This window comes from Triticum urartu, chromosome 2 (assembly GCF_003073215.2).
Source record: "Triticum urartu cultivar G1812 chromosome 2, Tu2.1, whole genome shotgun sequence".
Lineage (NCBI taxonomy): Eukaryota > Viridiplantae > Streptophyta > Magnoliopsida > Poales > Poaceae > Triticum > Triticum urartu.
This window is the reverse complement of record NC_053023.1, coordinates 750,466,074-750,489,382: the sequence shown is the minus strand read 5'-3', so window position 1 is coordinate 750,489,382 and position 23,309 is coordinate 750,466,074. Positions and strand designations below refer to the sequence as shown.

Sequence of the window (23,309 nt, the reverse complement as noted above, 5' to 3'; positions counted from 1 at the left end):
AGTAGCTCAACAAGGAAGTTGCAAGACACACTACTGTGTTTATCCAGTCCTGAAACCGAATTGCAGCCTGCAGGTATATATGTTGACAAATTTGCAGCAAGAGTGGTACTCGAAAACAGACGACGGTACTCGAAATCAAATCAGCAAATGTCATCAGCATTCAGTAAACAAGGGGGGTCAAATGCTTGCTTAACAAGGTGAACGAATGCACCAATTTGGTTGGCAGTAATGTACATGTCAAGAACTGAAGAATGGTGTCTAAAGTTCCTCTCTTGCCAAGGCAATGCAAAGAATGACCAGACAGAGCAAAAGAATGAAATGAAAGCATAATTCTTTCTTTCTCCCTCTCTTGCGCGCAATGCAATTCGATGCATTTTGCTTACCCTATCTCTCAAATCTTTCTCAATGTACATGCATATATATACCCGGACCGGCCGATCTGATCATAGCAGAAATGAGACGAGGGCGTTGAATATGTTCCATGTCCTTCGTCGCTTGGTGATCTCGCTCTGGAGCTCGTCGACGAGCCCCCCATCCAGCAGATTCCTCTGCAATCCATTTGTATAAACCCCCAACCACATTAGAATTGTTCAATATATTGATCATCACAAATTCAGAATTAGTAATAGATGCAAACCATGACAGAAGAGGAGGAGGAAGAAGAAGCACTAGGTACCTTGGTGGCCTCGCGGAGGGCGCCCCAGCACTCGATGCGGTTGTACTTGCGCGACGAGGAGTGGAAGTGCACCCAGACGCGGGCGTCCATGAGCTCCGGCCGGGCGGCGAAGAGGGCGGCGTCGCCGTGCACCACCGCCTTGAGCACCAGCGGCAGCTCCTTGGAGAAGACGTAGTAGCGGAAGCCGGCGGCCAGCTCCTGCAGCGGGTTGGGCCCGCTCACGTGGCAGTGCAGGTGCAGCGTCATCTCCCCTCCGCCCGGCCCGCCGGTGCAGGTCATCTCCTTCCACTCGGCGAACACGTCATCGCGCCGCCACCCCCACCGCCGCAGCTGCTCGCTCGTGATGGTCTCCGACACCGCCAGCGTCAGGTTCGCCGTGAAGTCGCAGTGGCTCAGCGTGTACGCCCTCGGGAACGCCGATGGACCGGCGGCGTGCTGCACCGTCAGCTTCGCCGCGTCGAAGGTCGTCGGCGCGCCCAGCACCTTGGCCGCCTGGACACAGACAGGGAGAAGGTACCCCTCTGTTCTCAGGTGAGCTCACAAGAGAAGAAGAAGAAGAAGAAACAAGCTAGTTGAACTTACCAGGGAGGAAGAGAGCAGGTCGGATCTCCGGCCGCCGTCGCAGCAGACGACCAAGAAGCGCCTCCGGCTCCTGCCCCTGCCGCCGCCGGTAGTGTTGGCGGTGGTGACGGCGGCGGAGAAGCAGAGCGCGGCGCTGCGCGATGCCATTGGGAACGTCGCATCAACAACGGGTGGCCCCTGCTCGCCGTGGCATCCTCCTGCCGCTGCTCCGGCCAGCCACCCGCCCAAGCTCCTTCTCTTCCTCCTCCGGTGGCTGGTGATGCCGCGTGCTTGGCACAAGAGGTGAGAGAGAGGGAGAGAGATGTACGTGGCTGCTGCCTGAGCTGCACGAGAGAGAAAGCAGAGAGGTGGATTGGGTGGGCAGCAATCCATGGCTGCCGCTTGCCCCTAGTCTTTTCCATGGCTGTGGACGACGCAGCAGTGGCTCCACGTGGCGCGCTCCCATTCGCTGCCCTGCACATGCATGGATAACGCAAGACACAACACCCTCACTGACACCAAGGGACCCACCACCACACCCAGTTTTCTCACACCAGCTACATCAAGGACTTGCACATTCATCTAAAATATCATCACACTGTAAAAACACTTGTTTCTACTGCCAAATTACACCATGATGATACCAAATTCTTGTGAGAGTACAATGAGTTCATATGGTAAAAAAATCATCCACATTCAGTAATCACCTTGTTACAGCAAGCAAAAAAATCATTTTCATGGGCAACTAATGACCAGGTAAACTGTTGAGTAACTTGACAGATGTAAGATGTTGGTGGCCAGCTCAACTTACTTGCTACATGATCTCAGCCTCAATCAAGAGCTGCTAGCTATAGGGTGCACCTAGTGGCCCTGCTTCTTAAATCTAAAATAAAATAGGCCCAAATCTGGGTGCTATTTTTCTACTTCTGCTATATGCTCATGCACCCCATAACATGAGTTCTAGCAAAGGCTACCAACCCAGATCACTTAACCTCGCTTGGGGCGGCGGAGAAGACGGTCCCTCGGAAGTTTTGCTGGTGGCGGAAGCTTGGGGCGGCGGAGAAGACGGTCTCTCCGAAGTTTTCCTGGTGGCTGAAGCTTGGGGCGCCGGAGAAGACGGTCTCTCCAAAGTTTTCCTGCTGGTGGAAGCTTGGGGCGGCGGAGAAGACGGCCTCTCTGAAGTTTTCCTGGTGGCACGAGCTTGGGGTGGCGAAGAAGGCGGTCTCTCCGAAGTTTTGCTAGTGGCGCGAGCTCGAGGAGGTGGAGAAGGAGGTCTCTCTGAAGTTTTGCTCGTGGCGCGAGCTTGAGGCGGTGGAGAAGGCGGTCTCTCCAAAGTTTTGCTGGTGGCGCGAGCTTGGGGCGGTGGAGAAGGCGGTCCCTCCGAAGTTTTCCTGGTGGCGCAGAGCCACTGCCGCGGGCTCTCGATGTCGTCTCCGGTCGTCGTCGGCACGTGCCAGCTCCCGGCTTCGGATTCCTGCATCCAAGGACGATAACACCGTTTGTTTCACCATGTATTCATGAACTGCTGATGCTGACGGAGGACAATGCGTCTGAATCAGAGTTAGATTAATCACCTGAATGACAATTGAATAAGGAGGCGGCAAGTGGAATGTAGGACCGCGGCCCGAGTACGTTAGCCTGACCTGCATAGAGTTTGCCAGGGTTCTTTAGATCAAAAATTTCAAAGAGATAATTCAGTGCATCCACGACTGATGCATCGACACTGAACCAGGGTTCTGCAGTAAGAAAACAAACCTGGTGCTTTTCTTTCCATCTGGGGAAGAAACTAGTGCCGAGAAGTTGAAACAAGTGGTCCCGCATCTCATCGTTCGTAACAAGCAATGAACGGCAACTAACTGCTGCATACAGCCAATACCTGCAGCACAAAAGGGGAGAGATTATTTGTAAAGGTGAAAAAGCTAAAGCACAACTCAGGGCTAGAAAAATAAATTCATCAATTGGGGGAGCAGTCATATCCCAAATCTCTGCCTCAAAATGTCTCATGATTATCTATTGGAATTTACAAAAAACCGTAAAGAGCACAACGGTTGCTTCATTAGAGCCTACTACCAGCTAGCTGAAGTAAGGGATGCAGATAATAACGCATCTGTTAAGCAGGAAACATGGGCTCACCAATCATCATTGGAACCAGGAGGAGTAGAATATAGTGCTCCGGCATTTAGCCAACTCTCTATGAGCTTCTGATTCTGTGGTGCTTTTGCAGGGCCACAATTTACCCGGCTCCTATGCAAAACGATCAGTGGCAATTTCTTTGACTTGGTTACTCTCTGTATGCCATTTACAACAGAGTTCACCTACAACAAAATCATAGTTCATAGCAGGAGCGTTAGCCGTGTTTCTCTGCCTGCATGTCAAGAACAATTGTATCATACTAGGATTTTGCCTGCAGGACAGAATTCCTTTTACCTGAGAAAAACTGAAAGCTTTACTGTTGTAAAGGCCGACATTAGCAGCATCAATAACAGCGTCGAATGGTCCATTTCGACGGAGCCAGTCCTGGAGAGACCAGGTTACCAATTAGACAGAGAAGCTTCAGGTGCAGAATATAAGCAGTTAAATAAATAAATCACACAACAAAAGAACAAAGGGTCGTAAAACAATCTTTGTCACCCAAAGGATTTTGGTTACTATGGGTAAAAACTTAAACCAAGAGGTGAAGTGCGAACAAATAACATGTTGGCAGAAGCGCTAATGATATCACCGCTTCCGCCCATGATCAAACATTTGATGCTGACAAGCTGCATGAAGTTTTATGGAGTAATGACAATGCCTGGCAATAGTAGCTTCCCATTACAACTCTTATTATGTGTGGTTCACCTTCAGTTATGAGCCCATACATTGAAGTCAAGTTTAAACAAGCAACTTAATTTGGAGGCAATAACTCAATAAGCTCTCATATCATATGGTCCAAATAAGCTTAAACTTGGTTAATACTACCAAAATAACAGCCAAAAGACATAACTTGGTACAGATGGGTCTTACATTCTGCGTCTAGGTTAAGTTTCTCACAGTACCCGAAATTGAAATCCGCTAAAAGGTCGCAAGCCACACACAAAATGTGTGCATTCCTATAAAAAAATTATAGCACTGCACATTATAAAATGTGTTCTAACCATTCCAAAATTCGTATCAGCCACCATGACAACTGAGAAGATGGGCCGATGGGGCCTCCAAATCCTTACCAAAATCCATACATGGAGTATATGGAAACAACTATGTATACTCGTACTACGTTAAAATTGTTGGTAATACAGTAGTAGGATGTTCTGGTAAAGAAAGCAACATTGTGTGTAGGAATTATAGAATCAACTTGTAACTATTTGGGGGTGAGAGAATGAACCGAGCATTGTAGTACCTGAAACCGTACGAAATCGTCCCTGACCTCCCGCTTGCACGCGAGTTCGGCAAGGGACTTGGCAAAGGTCTCTGTCTCGGAAGGATCAATGTCTATGCACACGAGCTTCTCGCCGCAGCGCTGGCATTTGCCATTCTTGTCCATCTCGCTCTGCCCGACGTCCCATTGCCCCTTGCCGAGCCAGCCATGGCCATGCCAGCCGCCGCCGCCCTTCACCACGCCTTCCCTGACCTTCCTGGCGTCCCACTTCTCCACCCCGGCCTCCGCGGCCGCGTCGGACCGGAACCAGGCCTCGACCACCTGGGCGGTGGCCTCGCACACCTGCCGGACGAGCGTGCGCGTCCTGTGCAGCACCCTGTACACCTGGTCGGCCCTCCCGGTGTCGGCATTGACCCGGAGCAGCGCGGCGAGCTCAGTCTCCTCCGGCACGACCCCTCCGGCGTCCATGTGGGCCTCGACCTCGGCGGCCCCGTGGGCGTCCCGGGCGTCGCAGTAGGCGAAGAGGGCGGGGCCGTAGGAGCGGAGGCGTGGCGGGATGCCGGCGGCGGCCATGCGGCGGACGACGGAGAAGGCCATGGCCGGGTCCCGGACGGCGGCGGCGAGGCGGGCGAGGCTGGTGAGCGTGGCCTCGTTGGGCTCCACGCCCTGCGCCTCCATGGCGGCGAAGATCTCGAAGCCGCGGCGCGCGGCATCGGCGTCCTCGGCTGCCGCGTTGGAGCAGAGGTAGAGCAGGCAGTTGTAGTGGTGGAGGGCGAGCGGGACGGCGGTGGCCGGGTCGACCGCGGCCGCGTAGAGCTCCAGCGCCGTGGCGAGGTCCGCGTCGCGGGAGCACATGTCGAGCCGGTGCCTGAGCATGCCCTCCGGGGACTCCCGCGCGCGCCGGCGCCGAGCGGCCTTGGTTTCCCCGCCCTCTCCCGTCTGCGTCGGTGGAGCAGGGGAGGGCGGACCGGGCGCCGGAGGAGGAGGGGGGTCGTCGAGGGCCGTGGCGGTGGAGGAGGAGGAGGAGTGGCGGCGCCGGCGGGCGAAGGGGAGGGAGGAGCGGCGCGGGGAGGGGAGGAGGCGGTGCGGCCGGGACCGGGAGTGGAAGAGGAGGGCGGCCGTGGGGCGGAGGACCCCCGCCGCCGCCGCCAGCCGCATCGCCGGACGATGGTGGATTGGAGAGGACGACTTATCTGGAAAAAATCGATTCTTTTGTTTCCAGGCAGGGGAACTTATCTGAACCTCGTTGATTCAAATGAAATTCATAGGATTCACATGTTTTTTTTGGATGTTTTCGTTTCATATTTTAGGCTCCCTTGACCCGAAGGGAAATCATCAGATTTTAGGTTGATTTGGATCTCGGAAATTTTTCCCCATGTTGACCATTTGATTCGTACAGTTGTAATTTCTTTAGGAATTTTTCTAAAGGACCGCATTGCAAATATCTTGTTCCAATTCATTTGTTTGTCCTGTAATGTCAAACACTCATTGATGAACATGACTGTAGGTTTTCAAACGTGAATTTCCTCTGTTTCAAAATAAGTGTCAACACTTATTTTGGGGCGAAGGGAGTAAAATTCAAAGGGACATGAGACTAATCATATGCTTTCCTTATTCCTATGTTTTAAGAATCATGTGAGTGAAAAAAGAAACTTAATAAGATGAATTTTCAATATAGTCACAAATATATGGTTAATGCACTTAGGACATGCTTGGTTGGAAAGTAAAAAAAATGCATAGCCAATATTTTGGCATATCAATATTTACCAAAGCTCGTGCCAAATAGGAAAGCCTGCGATGAGGTGTTGCCTATAAGTGCATGTATAATGTGGTGCTTAAAAATTTTCTCAAAAAAATAGTGATGCTTAAAATCAGACACCACGACTTAAAAATTTTGGCGTGATTGGAGAGGACGACTTATCTGGAGCCACGACTTAAAATCAGACACCGCGACTTAAAATCCCACGCTTGTAATTCAGGGCTCACTCTTGGCATCACTACCTACTGAGTCATCAGACACTTTCATCATTTTTGGCGTGCCAAACGAACCGCATACAGCGCTTGGAAGTGGCCCTATTAGGGCCCAACAAAAAAGTCGAGGCTCATCTCGGGCTGGTTTGATGGTCCAGCGAGCTGAGCGTAAGCCTCTTGCCAAGCTTGTGAAGCTTGACAAGAAAAACTTGTGAAGCTCGACAAAGCTAGTGCTTCCTCTCTACTAGGAAGTTGTTTGGTCCTCAAGTACAAAGGTTTGTAGCAAGAAGCAATTTCCCTTTAATAACCTCAAGGTTTATCGAACCAAACATGAGTTACACGATTACAACCAATGATCAATACTTGCACATACAAAACAAAACTTCCATGTGCCCCAGTCAAGCTCGCTAGCTTTGCTAGATACAAAGAAATAAAACGCAAGTGTGGAAAGAGTTGATGGAAATATACAATAAAAGTAAAACAAAGAATTGAAAGAACGTTGATTGAGGTTGAAAACTTTAGGAAGAAAAAGGACGGGTGTCCATAGGTTCACTAGAGATCTCTCTCAAAAGAAAACATGATGTGGTAGCAAATCATAGTTGGGAAGCGATTAAATCACAATATTTATGAGCATGACTATTCATAGCATAATTAACATATGAGCATCACATCCATAAATTCATAGACCATTATCCGACTGCATCTATAGCTAATACTCCACCCAAGATCTCTATTCAGCATGCATCTTAAAGTATTAAGTTTAAAACAGAGTATGATGACAAGAGGTCGATGATATATTGTCTTCACCCTGTGTTCAAAGGACAACTATACAACCATCTTGTTATCCCTAGCGGCAACAAGATGGTTCCGGCAGGCGGGAAGAGGTGGGGCGATGTGACAGGCGGGGTAGAAGAGGAGCCTTCCGGTTCCATTACGGCGGGACTCGGGGGCTGCAGTGGCGGCTACAGCGAGATTGGGCGGCTCGGGCAGGAAGTGGTGGCGGCTTGGGCAGGAGGGGGAGTGGCCCAAATTATCCTGAGAAATTGCGCCGGAGGATTAGAAAATGAGAGAGTTGGGCTGCCTTTTGGGGATAACTCCCTAAAATTTTCCTCTTGTAAAGGTTTCTAAGGGATCGACTAGATATGCTCTATGTACACGACAACCCCTTGTTTTACGTTGATCGCTCTAAGGGCAACAATAATGATCAATATTAGTTATATGGTTTGGCATCACACTTAGAATCACAATTTCTATCTTGGAACTTAATAGTAATCTAGAGTAAATAAAAAGGACAATTTCAGAATAAAAAGGAGAATTTCTATCTCATGTAGACTGTCTTGTGAGCATCCAAAAAAAGTTTCAGATTTTTTGAAACATTTAGATCGAAGTTTTAAAATATGTGACCATGGGAGTATGCGATGAATGGGGCACCATATATTTTCTAGGGCTTATGTCAAGCTTCATACCTTTAATGAAGCTCTTTTTTTTCGTGGTCTGAATCGTTTTAAAACTTTTAAAACACTAATATGCAGATTGGTTGTGCAAGAATAATGCCGTCATACTTGTATTGCATAACTTTAGTGCATATATATAATCTTACTATCCTCTATGGCATACTACACATAAAAACAATGATAAAAATCATGCACTGCTTGTGATTGAAAAACAAAAATGTCCCATGTTTGTCAAATGAGTGAACATTTTCAGCAAAACAAAATATAAATACACACATCTCATCGACGAATTTGTGCATCTTATTATCAGCTATGTATGTTAGGCTCAATCTTTGTTGAGCCTACTCGCCTGTAACAACATGAACAATTATCATGCATTACATACACACATCACATTCATTGCCCTTGCCCGCTCTGCTAACATAAGAACAAAATCGGCAGTAACAATATCACCTCAATATGCTATGCTACACTCATCCCTCTACACAAACACAATGTCTATACCAATGGATGCATGGTTCATCCGCATCCCCCCTTTTTTTAGCTTCGATCAACTCGAAGAAGTATTTGGTCGCCACATGGTCTTCTGCACAAACAGAAGGCCTTCATTGTCCTGGGAGTACGACAGCCGGACCTCCCAGTGCAGCGACTTGACGATGGACTCCACCTCGCGTATCGTCTCCATATCGTCCCTGACGATCAGCCTCCCTTCCGGCCTTACTATCCGGTCCACCTCCACAATCACACCCAACACTTCACACCTACAGCAACATCATTCAGCACTTGAGTCAAACTTCAACTCTTGTTGTATCCACAACCATAACAACGACATGTTTTTCATGCATAAATTCAGCAGGTTAAACAGCATTTGATCAGTCATGGTGGTTTTCATGCCATGCCGGGTTTCTCTAGTGAAAAGACCATTACCTCTTCTTAATCTTGGAGAAGAGATGGTTCGCGTGGACAAGATCGTAGCTTCTCGGGTAGGTGCTAAACGACTCGCACCAGTCATGGTAGAGTCCAAACAGCCCGCGCTCATATATGATTGGGAGTGTGTCGGGCGAATCAATTGGAACTACATTCATGACCCACACCTTCATATTTCGTAAAGCTGCTGCAAACCTAAAATAGCAAGCGGATGACACGGGTTAATGTTATGTACTGCAGTATGATGAAATTTTCTGCTTCTGGGCTTGTGAAGAAAAGTTGGACATAAACACTGCTAACATAGATTGGCATGGAAGGAGAGGACAGACTGGGTGGCACCATTTTCATTCTTTTCGATGCTAAAAAAGAGTAATGATGTGATCCGTTCTTACCCTCCGTACACAGCTTTCATGTCCATAATGTTTCTGACAGCAGACCAGTCGATACCCAGGCCTTCCATATACGAATTGCTTATCACCCGCTTCCAGTGCTCGTAGTCCGCTTGAAAATCTTCAGGAGCAGGCTTTCCATACACTCCAGTCTCAGAGCTTTTCAGCCAGTAAGGTGGTCTTTCCACCCTCAATGGCCATTCCTCTGGCCACCTTAAACCACGCATGGTGGGGTCTCTGGGCAATTTATGCATACAAGACTGCAATGAAACATTCCTGAAGGGTAAAAAGAGAATACATGAACTTAAAATTAGGTACAAGGTTTGGTCATCAGCATCAAAGATATAGCCTGTTGAGAATGAGAACACTTACCAGGCAGCATCAGGATTATCAGACTCTCCACACAGTGGAGGGTTTGCAGCAGATCTTCTATCATAGCATCGGTTGTCCATTGGTTTTTGGAAAATCGCTACTCCCACTCGATTTATCCTATCCTTTACTTTATTGACCAAGTTCCAGCACATTGACCTTGTCAGAGCAGACATAGCTGGCAAAGTGCAAAACAGAATATATATATATATATATATATATATATATATATATATATATATTAGATCAAGAATTCGCTATTTCATTACAACAGTCGAGTTGACATGAAGTTTTGGGAGCAAGAACAGTATGTCCACAATGAAAAAGAATTGAATGCCGTAATCATCAGTTAATTTACCTTCCCATATCTCGACATCTTCCGGCAGTTTCTGGTATACAGGAGTCGCAGACCACACAAAGTAACCACCAGGCCGTAACAGTCTGTTCAATTCTAGCAAGAGCTTACCGCCTGCCAGACAACACTGATAATTTCAGGCAACAGCAACAGAGAGGAATGATACTATACAAGAAGAGGCTTGTTGTAAAAGAAAGTACCTTCAATATGCCATGGTACCCTACAGCGTGCGCAATGAACAGCATCAAAGACCCCGCCAGGAAATGGGAGCCTTTTCGTACCCATAACCGCTGATATAGCAGGGATTCCTCTCTCGAGGGCAAACTGCACCTGAGCTTCATGCTCATCTTTAGGTGCAAACGACATCGTAAGCGCATCTCTGTCAAATAGATATCCTCCAAAGCTAGCAACTCCACAGCCAACGTCTAGAACTACACGCGTCCGTTTCCCCCATGCCACATCTTTCTTTGCCTGTGTAGTAGCATCAGACATGTCAAACAGAGAACCTCAGTTTTAGGTTTTAACTACATTGAATTGAATTCCTAAATCCAGAGCATTATCCTTTTTTCACAAGGAAAGAATAATCCTATTTTGTTCAACAACATTGGTCTTAGACAGCAAACGGCAACCATAGTTATGGAGGCTAATTTAATTCTACAGAAATTTGTCCATTACACATACTGAACAAATCATTTGCATTATCTGACCATAGCACGCCTATAGTAACTTATCGTGTATAAATTGTTGCAATAATATTTTTCACAACGCAAAGGCTCCGAGCTTATCAACTTGAGGATGATATTCAAATGAACGGTAGCATGTCTGAGTGTTACCTCCTGAATGAAATCAATGTAATGCAGAGCACCACGCTTGAACTGAGTTCCGCCTCCCGGGAAGACCAGGTGCTCCCCGGAGACATTAACCCAGTTCTGGTGCCCCTTGTACTCCACCAGCTTGGTATGAGGAACATTGCTATACCATATCTGAACCAAAAAAAAAACTCTGTCAGACAGGTAAACAAACCATGTCTGAAGATAACTGAACTCAGGCATCAAAGCAGATGAAATCCAGTGGACAACAAGAACCTGTTCTCTGCTCTTGGGCCACCTTATGGGACTCCGGTAGCCTGGCGGCAGGGGGACGAGGCAGGTCGGAGGCTCCTCGGGGCAATGCCGCTCCCGGTGCTCGTAGTGCTTGTCGCTCCGGAGCTTCCTGATGGCCTCCACATTGTCGAGGCACGGAATGTAGTCGGCTCCGGCCTCGGCGTCGCAGAGCTTCCAGCTGTGGCTCGCCGCCGGGACACTGGAAGACGCGTTGGTTCGCTCGTTGGTCTCCTTGTTGGACTCCGCGGCCTGGGTGCGCCACGGGCCCGGCTCCGTCGCCGTCTGGTTGAGGAGCTCGGCGTCCTTGGCGTCGGGGAACACCTCGGCCTCCTCCTTCTTTGCCTTTGGCTTCTCGTCGGGCTTCTCCTCCGGCTTCTCTGCCGCGCTCTGTTGTTTATCGGCCCCCTTTGCTTTCTCTGTGGAATCCGCCTGCTGCCGGTCCGCCGCAGGAGGCTCCTGGTCGTCGGCGGCGGCCTCTTCTTCTCTGACGGCGGCGGGGGGCGCGTTGCCCTCGGCCGGAGCGGCGGCGCGGCGCCACAGCGGGGCCTGGAACGGGGAGAAGTCGGCGGGGGTGACGAGCGCGGAGGAGGCCATCCAGACGGCGACGAGGCAGAGCCCGACGAAGGCGGCGACGCCGGGGGCGGAGCAGCAGGAGGAGGAGGCGGCGTGCTGCTGCTGATGCCGCCGGACGTCGAGGCGCGTGTGGCCGAGCGCCATTGGCCGGCTCCTTATCGCATCCAGCAATCCGGAGAGAGGGAAGATCTGGACTGGAGCGTGGCGAATGAATGAATGAGTGGATCCAGGCAGGCAGGCGCGGAAGAAGATAATCGGGCGAAAGGAAAGAGGATGGATTTCGGTCACGAGGAGGAAGAATCGGCGAGGAATCGAATCGGGGAGGGAGGGAAGCGCGGCGACGGAAAGGGGGAAGAAAAATCCAGCCTTTCCGCTGCTGGCGACGGAATGGATCCAGATTTCGTCGGGTCCGGACGCGACCGCCGCCGGCACCCTCCCGCCCGCAGCACTCGCCCGTACAAACCGTGCCCGATGCCCCAATCACAAAAATAAAAAATACTGTAAATATCAAAATAGAGTAAAAAGATCACACATCCTAAAAACATTTTTTTTGACAGAAAACACATCCTAAAAACATCATAACAATGTGCATTGATATATTCTGAGCACCGAATAAGCATCACGCGAGAGTAAATAACACAGGGGATACCACTCGGATTTCTTCCGCTTCAACTTGTTGGGAAACAATGTGACAAGACAAAAGCATTTCTCTAGTCAAAAGGTAAAAGGATAAAATGGAAATGGAAAAGGAGAAGCATTCTCCGACTAATCCATTTTGGGTTTGGCCTTTTGGGGATCATAGCCTTTGACTGCATACACGGACTGCATGATGTCTCCGACGAGGAACAGGACGGCGGTGAGAAGGACAAGAGCCGTCCAGGGGCTCCTGAAGTACTTGCTCCTAAGGTGTGCCCACCACTCGTACATGTTGACACACGCACGGTGATTGATGTAGTGGTGCTCCAAGTCATCACGCACGCGGCACAACTGACTCCCCCGGTTCTTGTACACATCCTTGGTGAGGCCGTTGAAGAGCCTCACCACAGCAGCGTTGTCGTCGGCAAGGTCATGCTCCAGGATCATCTTCTTCACCAGCAGGCGCACGTCGTCGGCGGAATCCATGAGGTCCTTTACGAACAACACGTATGCCGTCACGTCGTTTTTGGTGCCCACGTGCATCGCCTCGAACACCATCATGTTGTGGAACTTGTACGCAGTCGAGTCGTCTATAACTAACTTGGGCATGTAGAGCGTCCAGTTATCCAGGTCAATGTCGTCAAGACAGCGCGTGCTGCTGGGCACGAACCGAATGCCTGCCTCAGACAACTTCCACACCGACCGTGGCACCACTCTGCGGATTATTTGTACGGGGAAGACGCGGTGCCCCCATCTCTGTCCCCACACCCCTGTCTCTATGAATATTCTGTTGGCGGGCCTTGAAGCACGAACACATCCAGCTTTTAATCTTGAGGAGGCCTAAGTTATCAGATTTTGTGTTGTAAACTTCATGGGTGGGGAAAATAGTATAGTATAACTACATTATCAGGAAACAAGACTTCTAATGCATATCATTCTTCTCAAAACCCGAACCTTGGGGGTGGCGTTGCCCTTGTTTGTCGCCCTTTGTCTTCATCCCTGCCTTGAGCAGGCTCGTCCTGTAGATGTCAAGCGGGTGGAGTCCTAGGTTGATCCCTTCTGGGACATCTTCGCTTTCCAGGAACTTAAGCACCATGAAATTTATCGAAGCCGTGCTCCACATGCATGTACACTCATTTATTGTCGTGTTTATCTTTTTGGAGGAAAGATAACATATTGATATCAAGTGGCATTCAGTAACGTACCGGTGATTTGCCTTCCTCCAATGCAACGATCTTCTCGAGGAACATCAGCGGGAGTTGGTTCTCGACCATGAGCATGTCGCGTTGGACGAATGGCTTCATGTGCTGAATTCCATGCTTGCTGAAGACGGGGTCCCCGTGCGTGTAGTCCATGGCCATGAGAATGGATCCCTTCTCCTCTACGGCCGCAACTGTCCTCATCACCTCTAGCAGGAAGCAACCGTCCGTGATCATCATTTCTAGAAACTTTCCCCTGTTCTCCTTGCCCTGCCACTCTTCGCCCAGGTCCATGTAGGTGTCCTGCAGCTCATCGGCCACCTCGTCCACAGCGGTGATGAGCTCAGCAAGGGTTGTCTTGCAGTTGGCCCGATGAAGGAGGTGACGGACGGCCCTCAGCTTGTGCTCCTCCATGGGTTTCAGGTCCTTGTCGCCATGGTGGAATGGGCCGAGAGACACCGTATGCGGCTTGTATATACAGCTCATCCTGCTATTTGCATTACTTATTTAATAAAGGATGATGTATTGATATCAACAAGACATTTATTATACACGACCTCTGCAACAACGTTATATCAAGAACTAGTCAAGAAAAAAAAAACAAAGGAAGTACACACACAAGTTGTAGAAACAAAGAAAAACTGAAAACAAGAACAAAATTAATGACACAAAAATGTAGGTCAAAGCGATTAACACCACCAAAGCATCTCTCCATACCCTCCAATGGCCATCTTGAAGCGCAATGGCACACGGAAAAATGCAGTGCTTCAACCATCTCTCCACCTTAGCCGGTTGCTCGTCGAGCTTCTTCTCCATGTCCACCGCCCAAGACGACATCCTGCAACCAAGTGGAGTACTAGCTACCTTGCTTACCTACGTTGATAGCTACACACACTAATTTGTGCCTCCGAATTAGTTCGTTGTATGCATGAGCATATATATAGAGGAAGAACAGCGAGATCGGCTTTCTTATCTACATTCCTTTCTTGCTGTATTTATCATGTGATTATTGCAGCGCGTACGCATGGCACGTGGTTAAAGCGATATGCTATGATGAATGGATGATTAAAGGACGGTGTTACTTGCCATGTCCCCTAGGTTAGGCACAAAGATAGATGTGAGTGTACTTAGTTAGCTTAGCGCCCTGGAGCTTCTTCTCCATGTCCACCACCCATGACGACATACTGCAATGCAACCAAGTGAAGTACCTTGTTTACATAGCTTAGCTACACACGCTTTGTGCTTCTGAACTCTTGTATGCAACAATATAAGTATATGTGTAGGGAAAGAACAGCTAGCATGCAAGAGCCGGCTTTCTTATCCACATTCCTTTCTTGTTGTATTATCACGTGATTGTTGCAATAGGTACCTTAAACTTACGCAGGCCACGTGGCTAAGGCGACATGATAAGATGAATGGATGATTAAAGGACGGTGTTACTTGCCTTGTCCCATAGGTTAGGCACAAAGAAAGATGAGAATGTACTTAATTAAATTACCAATTCGAATGTGCTTAACATGATGGGGTAGTGGCAGAGTTAATTAGACTAGCATGCTTTGCAGAAAGCATTGGCTGGAAGGATGTTTTCAAACACTATCAGTTCAGGCTTTACCAAAAGCGAATAATAGGATGCTGCATAACTTATGGTTATGCTTAACTTCATGGGGTGGCAGAGTTCCTAATGCACTTTTACAGTTAACAATGATAAAGCTAGTTAATCTACATTATCGCAACGTGGGTCATCTTTGATGAGTGGAAATCGCCACATCTGACCGCTTTACCATCCTTCAAATGATGACATATGTCACTAATGCTTCATCCACAAGGGTGCGCTGGAAAAACCGCATAATGATAGGCGCTGACGGTAGCTTTGAGATCAATGATATGGCTCATCCTATGTTGATTTTTGTGAAGTACTTGTTAGAGATGAAACTATCTAATCGGGTATGATTATTGACCCAAGTGTGCACAGGTGATCTACATGCCAGTAATACGCCTGGCGAAATGATGTTCTAAAATTCTACTATGTGCATTTTGCATCATAATTTAGAAGATACATTGCTCAATTTCTATGTTAATTCAATCACCTTTGTCCTATTTTATCTCAATATTCTCTCTTATCATAGAATGCCATGAGCTTCACCTTGCACTCAGTCTCTCTGAGTGCCTCGTGCTTTTTGTGCAACAGATTTTTTTTGACATGTTTTTGTGCAACATTTCGTCCCACATATAATTGCCGTAATAGTAAACAATGAGAAGAAGGTAGCGGTCCACATTCCCATCTCTTGTTACCATCAACAAAAGTAGTCAGGCGATCACCTGCCTAACACAAACACACACAGACACACAATGTAGCACAACTTTTCTGGTTTTATTTCACTTTTTATTCTTTGCAAAAAGGAGAAACATTTCCTGGTTAATGTATTTTGGGCTTGCCCTTGTTAGGATCATACGATATGACTGCATACACGGTCTGCACTATGTCTCCGACGACGAGCAAGATTGCAGTGACAAGGGCGAGGAGCGACCACGGGTTCCTGAAGTACTTGCTCTTGAGGTGTGACCACGACTCATAGAGGAAGACACGTAGATGGTTGCTGGTGTAGTGGTGCTCCACGGCGTCACGCACGCGGCACAGATGACTCTCCCAATTCTTGGACACATCTCTGGTGAGGCTGTTGAAGAGTCTCACCACAGCGTCGTCGTCATCGGCAAGGTCATGCTCCAGGATCCCCTTCCTCCCTAGCAGGCGCACATCGTCGGCAGAGCTGATGAGGTCCTTGACGAACAGCACGTACGCCGTCACATCGTTCCCGGTGCGAACGTGCATCGCCTCGAACGCCATCATGTTGTGGATCCTGTAGGCGGTGGAGTCGTCCATTTCGACCTTGGGCATGTAGAGCCTCCCGTTGTCCAGCTCGATGTCGTCGAGGCAGCCTGTCTTGCTGGGCAGGAATCGGATTCCTGCCTCCGACAGCTTCCATGCGGATCGGGGAACCACTTTCTGCGAACGAAAGATGCCGACCTCCGTTGGCGCCGACGTCATCTTCACGCCTCTTTGAAGAGCCTTGCCGTTATTCTTGACCTGACTTGTGCCCTTGAGCCGGCTCGTCCGGTAGATGTCGAGCGGGTGGAGTCCTAGGCCGGTCCCTTCCGGGGCATCTTCCCTTTCCAGGAACTTGAGCACCATGGAGTTTATCGAAGCCGCGCTCTGCATACACAGGCAAATTAAACGGCCTGTCAGTTCAGGTTTCGTTATCAAATGTACAATGTCAACGATGCTACTACGTTAACAGACAGTACCGGAGATGTCCCTTCCTCCACCGCGACGATCTTCTCGAGCAACCTCAGTGGCAACTGGTTCTCGACCAGAAGCATGTCGCGCTGGACAAATGGTCCGATGTGCTGGATGCCGTGCCAGCTGAAGACGGGGTCACCATGCTCGTAGTCCTTGGGAATGGAGCCCTTCCCCCCTATGGCCATCCTCATCACCTCCAGCAGGAAGCAGCCGTCTGTGATCATCATCTCAAGGAACTTGCCTCTGTTCTCCTCGCCCCGCCATTCGTCACCCAGGTCCATATAGGCGTCCTCCAGCTCGTCGGCCACCGTCTCCATGGCGGCGACAAGCCCGCTAAGGGTCAGTTTGCTGTCCCGACCAACATGGTCCCGACGGAGGAGGTGACGGACGGCCCTCAGCTTGTGCTCCTCCATGGGTTTCAGGTCCTTGTCGTCGTGGTGGAATGGGCCGAGAGACACTGTCTGCGGCTTGAATACGCTGCTCGCCCTGCCATTACATTTTCACATAAAGAAAAATACAAAAGCAGCGATTACTACAATGCGGGTGATGGTCTGATGGGGCGTGCGGCTTACATTCCATCCACCATCTTGCTCGTGAAGCGCAATGGGACGCGGAAGATGCAGTGCTTCGGCCATCTCTGCACCTTTGCCGGCGGCTCCGCGTCCTCGAGCTTCTTCTCCATGTCCACCACCCATCCCTCCACGTTCGCCTGCGGCTCAGGGCAGTCGACATCCACCACCCACGACGACGACATCCTGCAACCAAGTGAAGTAGCTTGTCTCCCTAGCTTGGCTAGCTACACACGCTTTGTGCTTCTGAATTCGATTTGCGTATATATAGGGGAAGAATTAACAGAGCCGGCTTTCTTTCTCATCCATATTCCTTTCTTGCTGTGTTGTCACGGGATTATACCTTACTTACGCAGGCCTGGGTCATAGAGACATGATATACATAATGAATTAGTATAGGACGGTGTCACTTGCCTTGTCCCCTAGAGTTAGGCACAACGTTAGGTGCAAAGGAACTTAATTACACCAGAATTATGCTTGGCTTCATTTAGACTAGCGTGCTTTGCAGAAAGCATTGGCTGGAAGGATGTTTTCTACTACTATTAAATCAGGCTTTACCAAAAGGAAATAGTAGGATGCTTCTGTCAGAGCCAAACTAAAACAGCATATCATTATGCTTAACTTCACTGGGGTGGCATCGCTACGGCCCTTTTATATTTAACAGAATGCTAAAGCTAGTTAATCCACGTTACTACCACATGCGTCATCTCACCGCTTTACCATCCACCAAACGATGACATATGCTAGTAATCGCTCGATTCACAAGGGTGCGCGGAAAAACCGCCTGTCATAAGCGGTGGATGACGGTGGCTTTCAGCTAGTTAATCCACGATTACTACCACATGCGTCATCTGACCGCTTTACCATCCACCAAATGATGACATATGTCAGTAATCGCTCGATTCACAAGGGTGCGCTGAAAAACTGCCTGTCATAGGCGGTGGATGACGGTGGCTTTCAGCTAGTTAATCCACGTTACTACCACATGCGTCATCTGACCGCTTTACCATCCACCAAACGATGTCATATGCCAGTAATCGCTCGATTCACAAGGATGCCCTGAAAAACCGCCTGTCATAGGCGGTGGATGATGGTGGCTTTCAGCTAGTTAATCCACGTTACTACCACATGCGCCATCTGACCGCTTTACCATCCACCAAATGACGACATATGCCAGTAATCGCTCGATTCACAAGGGTGCGCTGAAAAACCGCCTGTCATAGGAGGTGGATGACGGTGGCTTTCAGATAAATGATGTGGCTCACTGATGTGGATTTTCGTAAAGCACTCATCAGAGATGAAACTACCAGACGCAGACCCAATTATAACCCAGGCGTTACACGTGAACCACACTAGCAGTCACCTGAAAGCAATTGTTTTTTTAGAAGTGGAGTGCCCCGACCTTAGCATCATCACGGTGCACACAACCATCTTCATTAAACAAAAGAAAGTAGTTCGAGTAGTCCACAAAGTCAACTAAAGGAAAAAATAGACTCAATAGCAATACATGCCCAACGACATGGCAAGAACCACCATTGGGGTGTGCTTACCGTTTGTTTGGCTGTGTGCATCTTAATTATGCAGAGGCCGGGTGTAATGCTTAAACCTTTTAAGTAATAAAGCGCCCTTTATCGAAAAATTGGGGTGTGATTACTGCTTACAACCAACCTCGAAGGTATGTCTCTAATGTTTTTGTGGTGTTTGACTGCCCCGAATAGATTGCTAGCAATGCCTGCTTGGCCACAAACTACCCCAGATACAATTGAAAATTAAGCAAAACTAACCACCCTTTGTGGCCATATCACCTACACACAACAAACATATTCCAGTGATCACATGTTACATATATGTCTTACAACATTTTGAAACAACAGCTTTGCCCCCAGCCATGTGGGTTTTGGTGTTCGTGGCATGTAACTAGGAGGCTAACGATTTTTTTTGAAAAGTGCGGACAGTGGGAGAGGCTAACGATTTTTGCCCCCATACTTTATATTAAGTATCAGAGTTCAGTACAATTACTTATGTACAAAGAGGAGGAGGGGGGGGGGGAGAAAAGGTGTAATAGCTAGAGCAAGTACAGAAGCAGGAGAGTAGGGGTGAGGTACACAGAGACTAGGGAGGATACAAGTGGCTGCAAGGAGGCCACAAGAGAGTTTAATAAAGGTATGATATTCATTTTTCGATAAAAGTTGCTTTTATTAAATCGAATTGTAGCATCAAGTGGATACAAATCATGATGAGTAACATCTGGCCTCGGCTAACCATATTCATGGGTATATGAACATGTTTTTAATCCAATAGAAATGAAGTAAAAGTGGTCGGATATCTTTTCTTTATGATTGAGTTATATGGAAGCCGTATTATCAAGTGAGGTTTACGAAGAACAAAGTGTGAGAACCAATGCTTACACAAATCCAAGATACAATCATCCATGAGAGAATCCACCAAAAAGGTCAATCCAGATCTTTGCCTGGTTTCCTTCCTCTTGCTTAGAACAAGTGGTGGGTATTGGAGATGAATTATCTTTGGAGTCAGGAGATTAGTTCATGGTAGAGCTGTTATTGAAGAGTTATATGCCTTTTGATAGCAATTGACGAATGGTACGTCCTAAACGTATCAATTTATTTTGAAGTATAATCATGTGTATTACCAATAAAATGCCAGCAGACATAATTGAAGGATCATCAAGACCTCTCTCCTCCTAGGATTGGGATGAACTAGTACCTTGTATCTTTCCTTTGTTGTTCTTGAATCATTGTGACCTCTTGTGTGTTCTTGGATCTAGCATATGTGTGATTGGATCTAGTCAATTTGAGTGTTTCCCCTCTCTTGTGTTCTTCGTGTTCTTGGGGATTTCCCCTCCAATTCGTGAAAGATCTCCACTTAGGGTTCCACCCTACAAAAAGGGGGGTTGAGAGTACAAATCAATTAAGCTACAATCTCATAGATAAGTGGAACAACATGGTACTCCAATCTCGAAGAAGGTGCAGAACGTGCTCATTGGAGCATCTATTGGACCAAAGCATGAGGTCGTCGGCAGCCGAGCGGGCTACGAGGTTGATCGGTTGAAGTTCATTCCGAAAAGCTTTGGCATTTCTTCTTTTCCAAATATTCGACAGAATAGCAATGATAACCGTGGAGCGAGGTTTGTTGGTTAGGCCCTGTCCCCATAGCTGGTGTAGGTCCATCGGTAGCGTGACAGTAATTGAATTTAGCTCTTCCCAAAACTGACGCAAGTGGTGGCATTGCAGGAGGAGGTGAGTGGTTGATTCTGTATTCGGGCAGAACGGGCAACAGGCGGAGTTTGTTAACCCCCTTTTGAATCGTCTTTCGTTGGTGAATAGCCGGTTTTTGTGTGCTAGCCAAAGAATTTTTTTGCATTTGTTGGGTGCATAGTTCTTCCAAATGGCCGTTGTGAAGGGGTCAATTAGCTTGTTGATCCAAACAGCCTTGTAGACCGATTTGCAAGTCATAGGCTTGCCATCAAAACGTCTTGTTTAATTGCAATCAAGATGCCTTTGGTGATCATCTTATCAGTCTGCCGCAAGCAAGTTGCTAGAACAGAAAGCTGATGTCTTTGATGGATTTGCTCGGATTTGTTCGTCGCTCGTCTTTGTTTGTATGTCTTCAGATTAGGTCCTTTTTATCTACACTCTTCATCGGTGGCGGTTGTTGTTCTGATGCGTTGGTTATATGGGGCTTTAGTACGACGACTTCTCGACTGTCTACTACAACAAGGTTTGCCCGGCTCCGGCGAGGGAGGGGCGATGACAGCGGCACGTCTTCGGCTTGCTTCAGTGCTTGTAGTCGTCGCTAGGTGGTCTATAGATCTGGATGTAATTTTTATTATTTCTAGTGTTTGTTGTGCTATTATGATTGAAGATGAATAGATTGAAAGTTTATATATAAAAAAAAAGCCTGACGCATCGATACGAAGGGAGAGTAGTAGAACTGTAGTATCAATGCGTAATTTGCGTCGGACCGAGAGAGCCCTGGCCCATGAAATCCGAGCTGTAATGGAATTATAGCTTTTGCAGGACTCCGACCGAGGTGTTCTCTTTTTACATGTCGGCACCGCAAGGACAACCCAGAGCAAGTTAATTTTGTTCTCTTTGTAGCAAAAGACAACCAAGAGTTGGCCGGATACCCTTACCAGCTTGTTCTAGCTACCGTCGGTGTACGTACATTGACACTGGCCATAGAAATCAAGGAAATTCTTCCATGGCAAACAAGGAGCCCATCTTCGTAGACGAGTTCGTGGCTGACGAGATCCTCGCCCGTCTGCCGGCCCGCTTCGCCGCACGCTGCATCGTCCTTTCGAAGGGCTTCCGGCAACTTTTGAGGAGCCCGCACTTCTGGCTTTGCCACCGCCGTCTCGGCGCGCCAGGCCTCGAACTGCCGCATGCCGCTTGCCTCTACACACATGATGTAGACCGGACCTTTTACTTCCATGTTGTCGGTCCCGCACTGGCCTTCAAGCACACCGTCAACGTTCAGCAGTTCGGAGAATACGTCAACACGTGCAACGGGCTAGTCGCCTAGTCCTCATCTCCGACGTTCCTTGCTTTCGAGGGAGGCATTCGTCCGTCGACGGTGTTGTTTTCAACCCGGCCACCAAGGAGGAGGTCCGCCTGTCCGTGCCGTTGCCAGAGGGCAAGACACACCTGCGCCGCTTCTTCTTAGGGTTTGGGTACGCACCATCGAGCAAGGTCTACAAGGCTCTCATCTGTGTGGAGGGCGGCCATGGCACAAGGTTGATGGAGGTATCACTGGATGCCAGCAAGAGCCCAGGACGTTGTTCTCTTTTGACGACGTGAAGATGTGGTCACGTACTCTATACATGGGCGACGGCAAAGTCTACATAATTATATACATGAAAGACTACTTCAAGCCCTCCGTTATGTTGATGCTTGCTTTCGACGCTGACAATGAGATCATCACTAGGGTTGCTCTTCCGGAGAAGGGCTTCCACATCACATTTGATAGTATGTTGGTGGTCTGTGGCCGTCTGTGCATCTACATGGACAAGGGCCAAGATGCAGTGCTATGGTTACTCACCACGGATCACCGGTGGGAACGGCGGTTCACCCTAGTCAAGCAAAGCTCTGGGTTGGGCGATTATTTATCGGTGGTCTGGGACTGCGGAGGTGGCCTCCTGTTTGCCAAGTCTACTTGTACAACCTTGGTGTCGGACAGGCCGCTGGGGAAGAGGACCAAGGCGGCGGTACGAGGCTGAAGGCTGTCAGCTCACTGAAAATTGAAATATAAAAGGCCAGAGCAATTCAAATATATCACTAGATGGAGGAATTTGCGGGATTACCAGCTGACACTCATATCACCGGCGAGCATCTTCGGCGATGCTGCCTTGAGCTCCGGCCATTGTGAGATAAGTGATGTTGCACCCAACCATGAGTTGGCAGGGGCGTTTGTGGAGATGATGGCATGTTTGTGGTTCTTTGATCATGTTTCTTACTTGCTCAATATTGTTGGAGTTTCTTGTAAGCGCCATGACATGCTTCGAGATGTTAGAGCTCAAAAGGTTTTGGAAGCACTTGAAATGGGTGAGATTGAAAGTGGAAGTGGGCTAAATCAAGAGATGGGACTAGCTAGACCCGGCGATACTCGTTGGGGTTCTCATTTAAAAACCATTATGCACATTGTTAGCATGTATTCCACAATCCTTGAAGTACTTGATGCTATTGGAAAAGATTCTTCACAAAAACGTGAGTGGACAAGAATACGTGGAGTTGCTCAAGCCATTGAATCATTTGACTTTGTTTTCAATCTTCACTTGATGCTTGTTATTCTTGGCTATACAAATGAGTTGTCCAAATCTTTGCAAAAGAGAGATCAAGATATTGTTAATGCAATGGC

General features: G+C 48.3%; 4 protein-coding genes and 1 pseudogene across 4 annotated transcripts; all 5 read right to left on the bottom strand.

Moving 5' to 3' along the window:
• Nucleotides 1-164: 164 nt before the first annotated feature.
• Nucleotides 165-1,633, bottom strand: LOC125540489 (protein STAY-GREEN LIKE, chloroplastic-like). The gene is made up of 3 exons (XM_048704103.1): nt 1,259-1,633; nt 677-1,168; nt 165-548 (listed from the first exon to the last, which is right to left on the bottom strand). The coding sequence occupies exons 1-3, from the start codon at nt 1,628-1,630 to the stop codon at nt 444-446; spliced, it is 969 nt and encodes a 322-aa protein (XP_048560060.1). The 5' UTR covers nt 1,631-1,633; the 3' UTR covers nt 165-443.
• Nucleotides 1,634-1,912: 279 nt separating this feature from the next.
• LOC125540487 (proteinaceous RNase P 1, chloroplastic/mitochondrial) lies at nt 1,913-5,813 on the bottom strand. The gene is made up of 6 exons (XM_048704101.1): nt 4,614-5,813; nt 3,665-3,754; nt 3,371-3,552; nt 2,993-3,113; nt 2,812-2,880; nt 1,913-2,711 (listed from the first exon to the last, which is right to left on the bottom strand). The coding sequence occupies exons 1-6, from the start codon at nt 5,748-5,750 to the stop codon at nt 2,208-2,210; spliced, it is 2,103 nt and encodes a 700-aa protein (XP_048560058.1). The 5' UTR covers nt 5,751-5,813; the 3' UTR covers nt 1,913-2,207.
• Nucleotides 5,814-8,296: 2,483 nt separating this feature from the next.
• LOC125540485 (probable methyltransferase PMT26) lies at nt 8,297-12,174 on the bottom strand. The gene is made up of 8 exons (XM_048704100.1): nt 11,143-12,174; nt 10,891-11,040; nt 10,258-10,528; nt 10,061-10,171; nt 9,706-9,880; nt 9,337-9,609; nt 8,945-9,139; nt 8,297-8,778 (listed from the first exon to the last, which is right to left on the bottom strand). The coding sequence occupies exons 1-8, from the start codon at nt 11,875-11,877 to the stop codon at nt 8,568-8,570; spliced, it is 2,121 nt and encodes a 706-aa protein (XP_048560057.1). The 5' UTR covers nt 11,878-12,174; the 3' UTR covers nt 8,297-8,567.
• A 248-nt stretch (nt 12,175-12,422) lies between these two features.
• Nucleotides 12,423-14,723, bottom strand: LOC125540486 (annotated as a pseudogene).
• Nucleotides 14,724-15,920: 1,197 nt separating this feature from the next.
• On the bottom strand, nt 15,921-17,705 carry LOC125534644 (UPF0481 protein At3g47200-like). Its single transcript, XM_048697813.1, has 3 exons — nt 17,439-17,705; nt 16,872-17,352; nt 15,921-16,779 (listed from the first exon to the last, which is right to left on the bottom strand). The coding sequence occupies exons 1-3, from the start codon at nt 17,618-17,620 to the stop codon at nt 15,985-15,987; spliced, it is 1,458 nt and encodes a 485-aa protein (XP_048553770.1). The 5' UTR covers nt 17,621-17,705; the 3' UTR covers nt 15,921-15,984.
• Nucleotides 17,706-23,309: the final 5,604 nt, after the last annotated feature.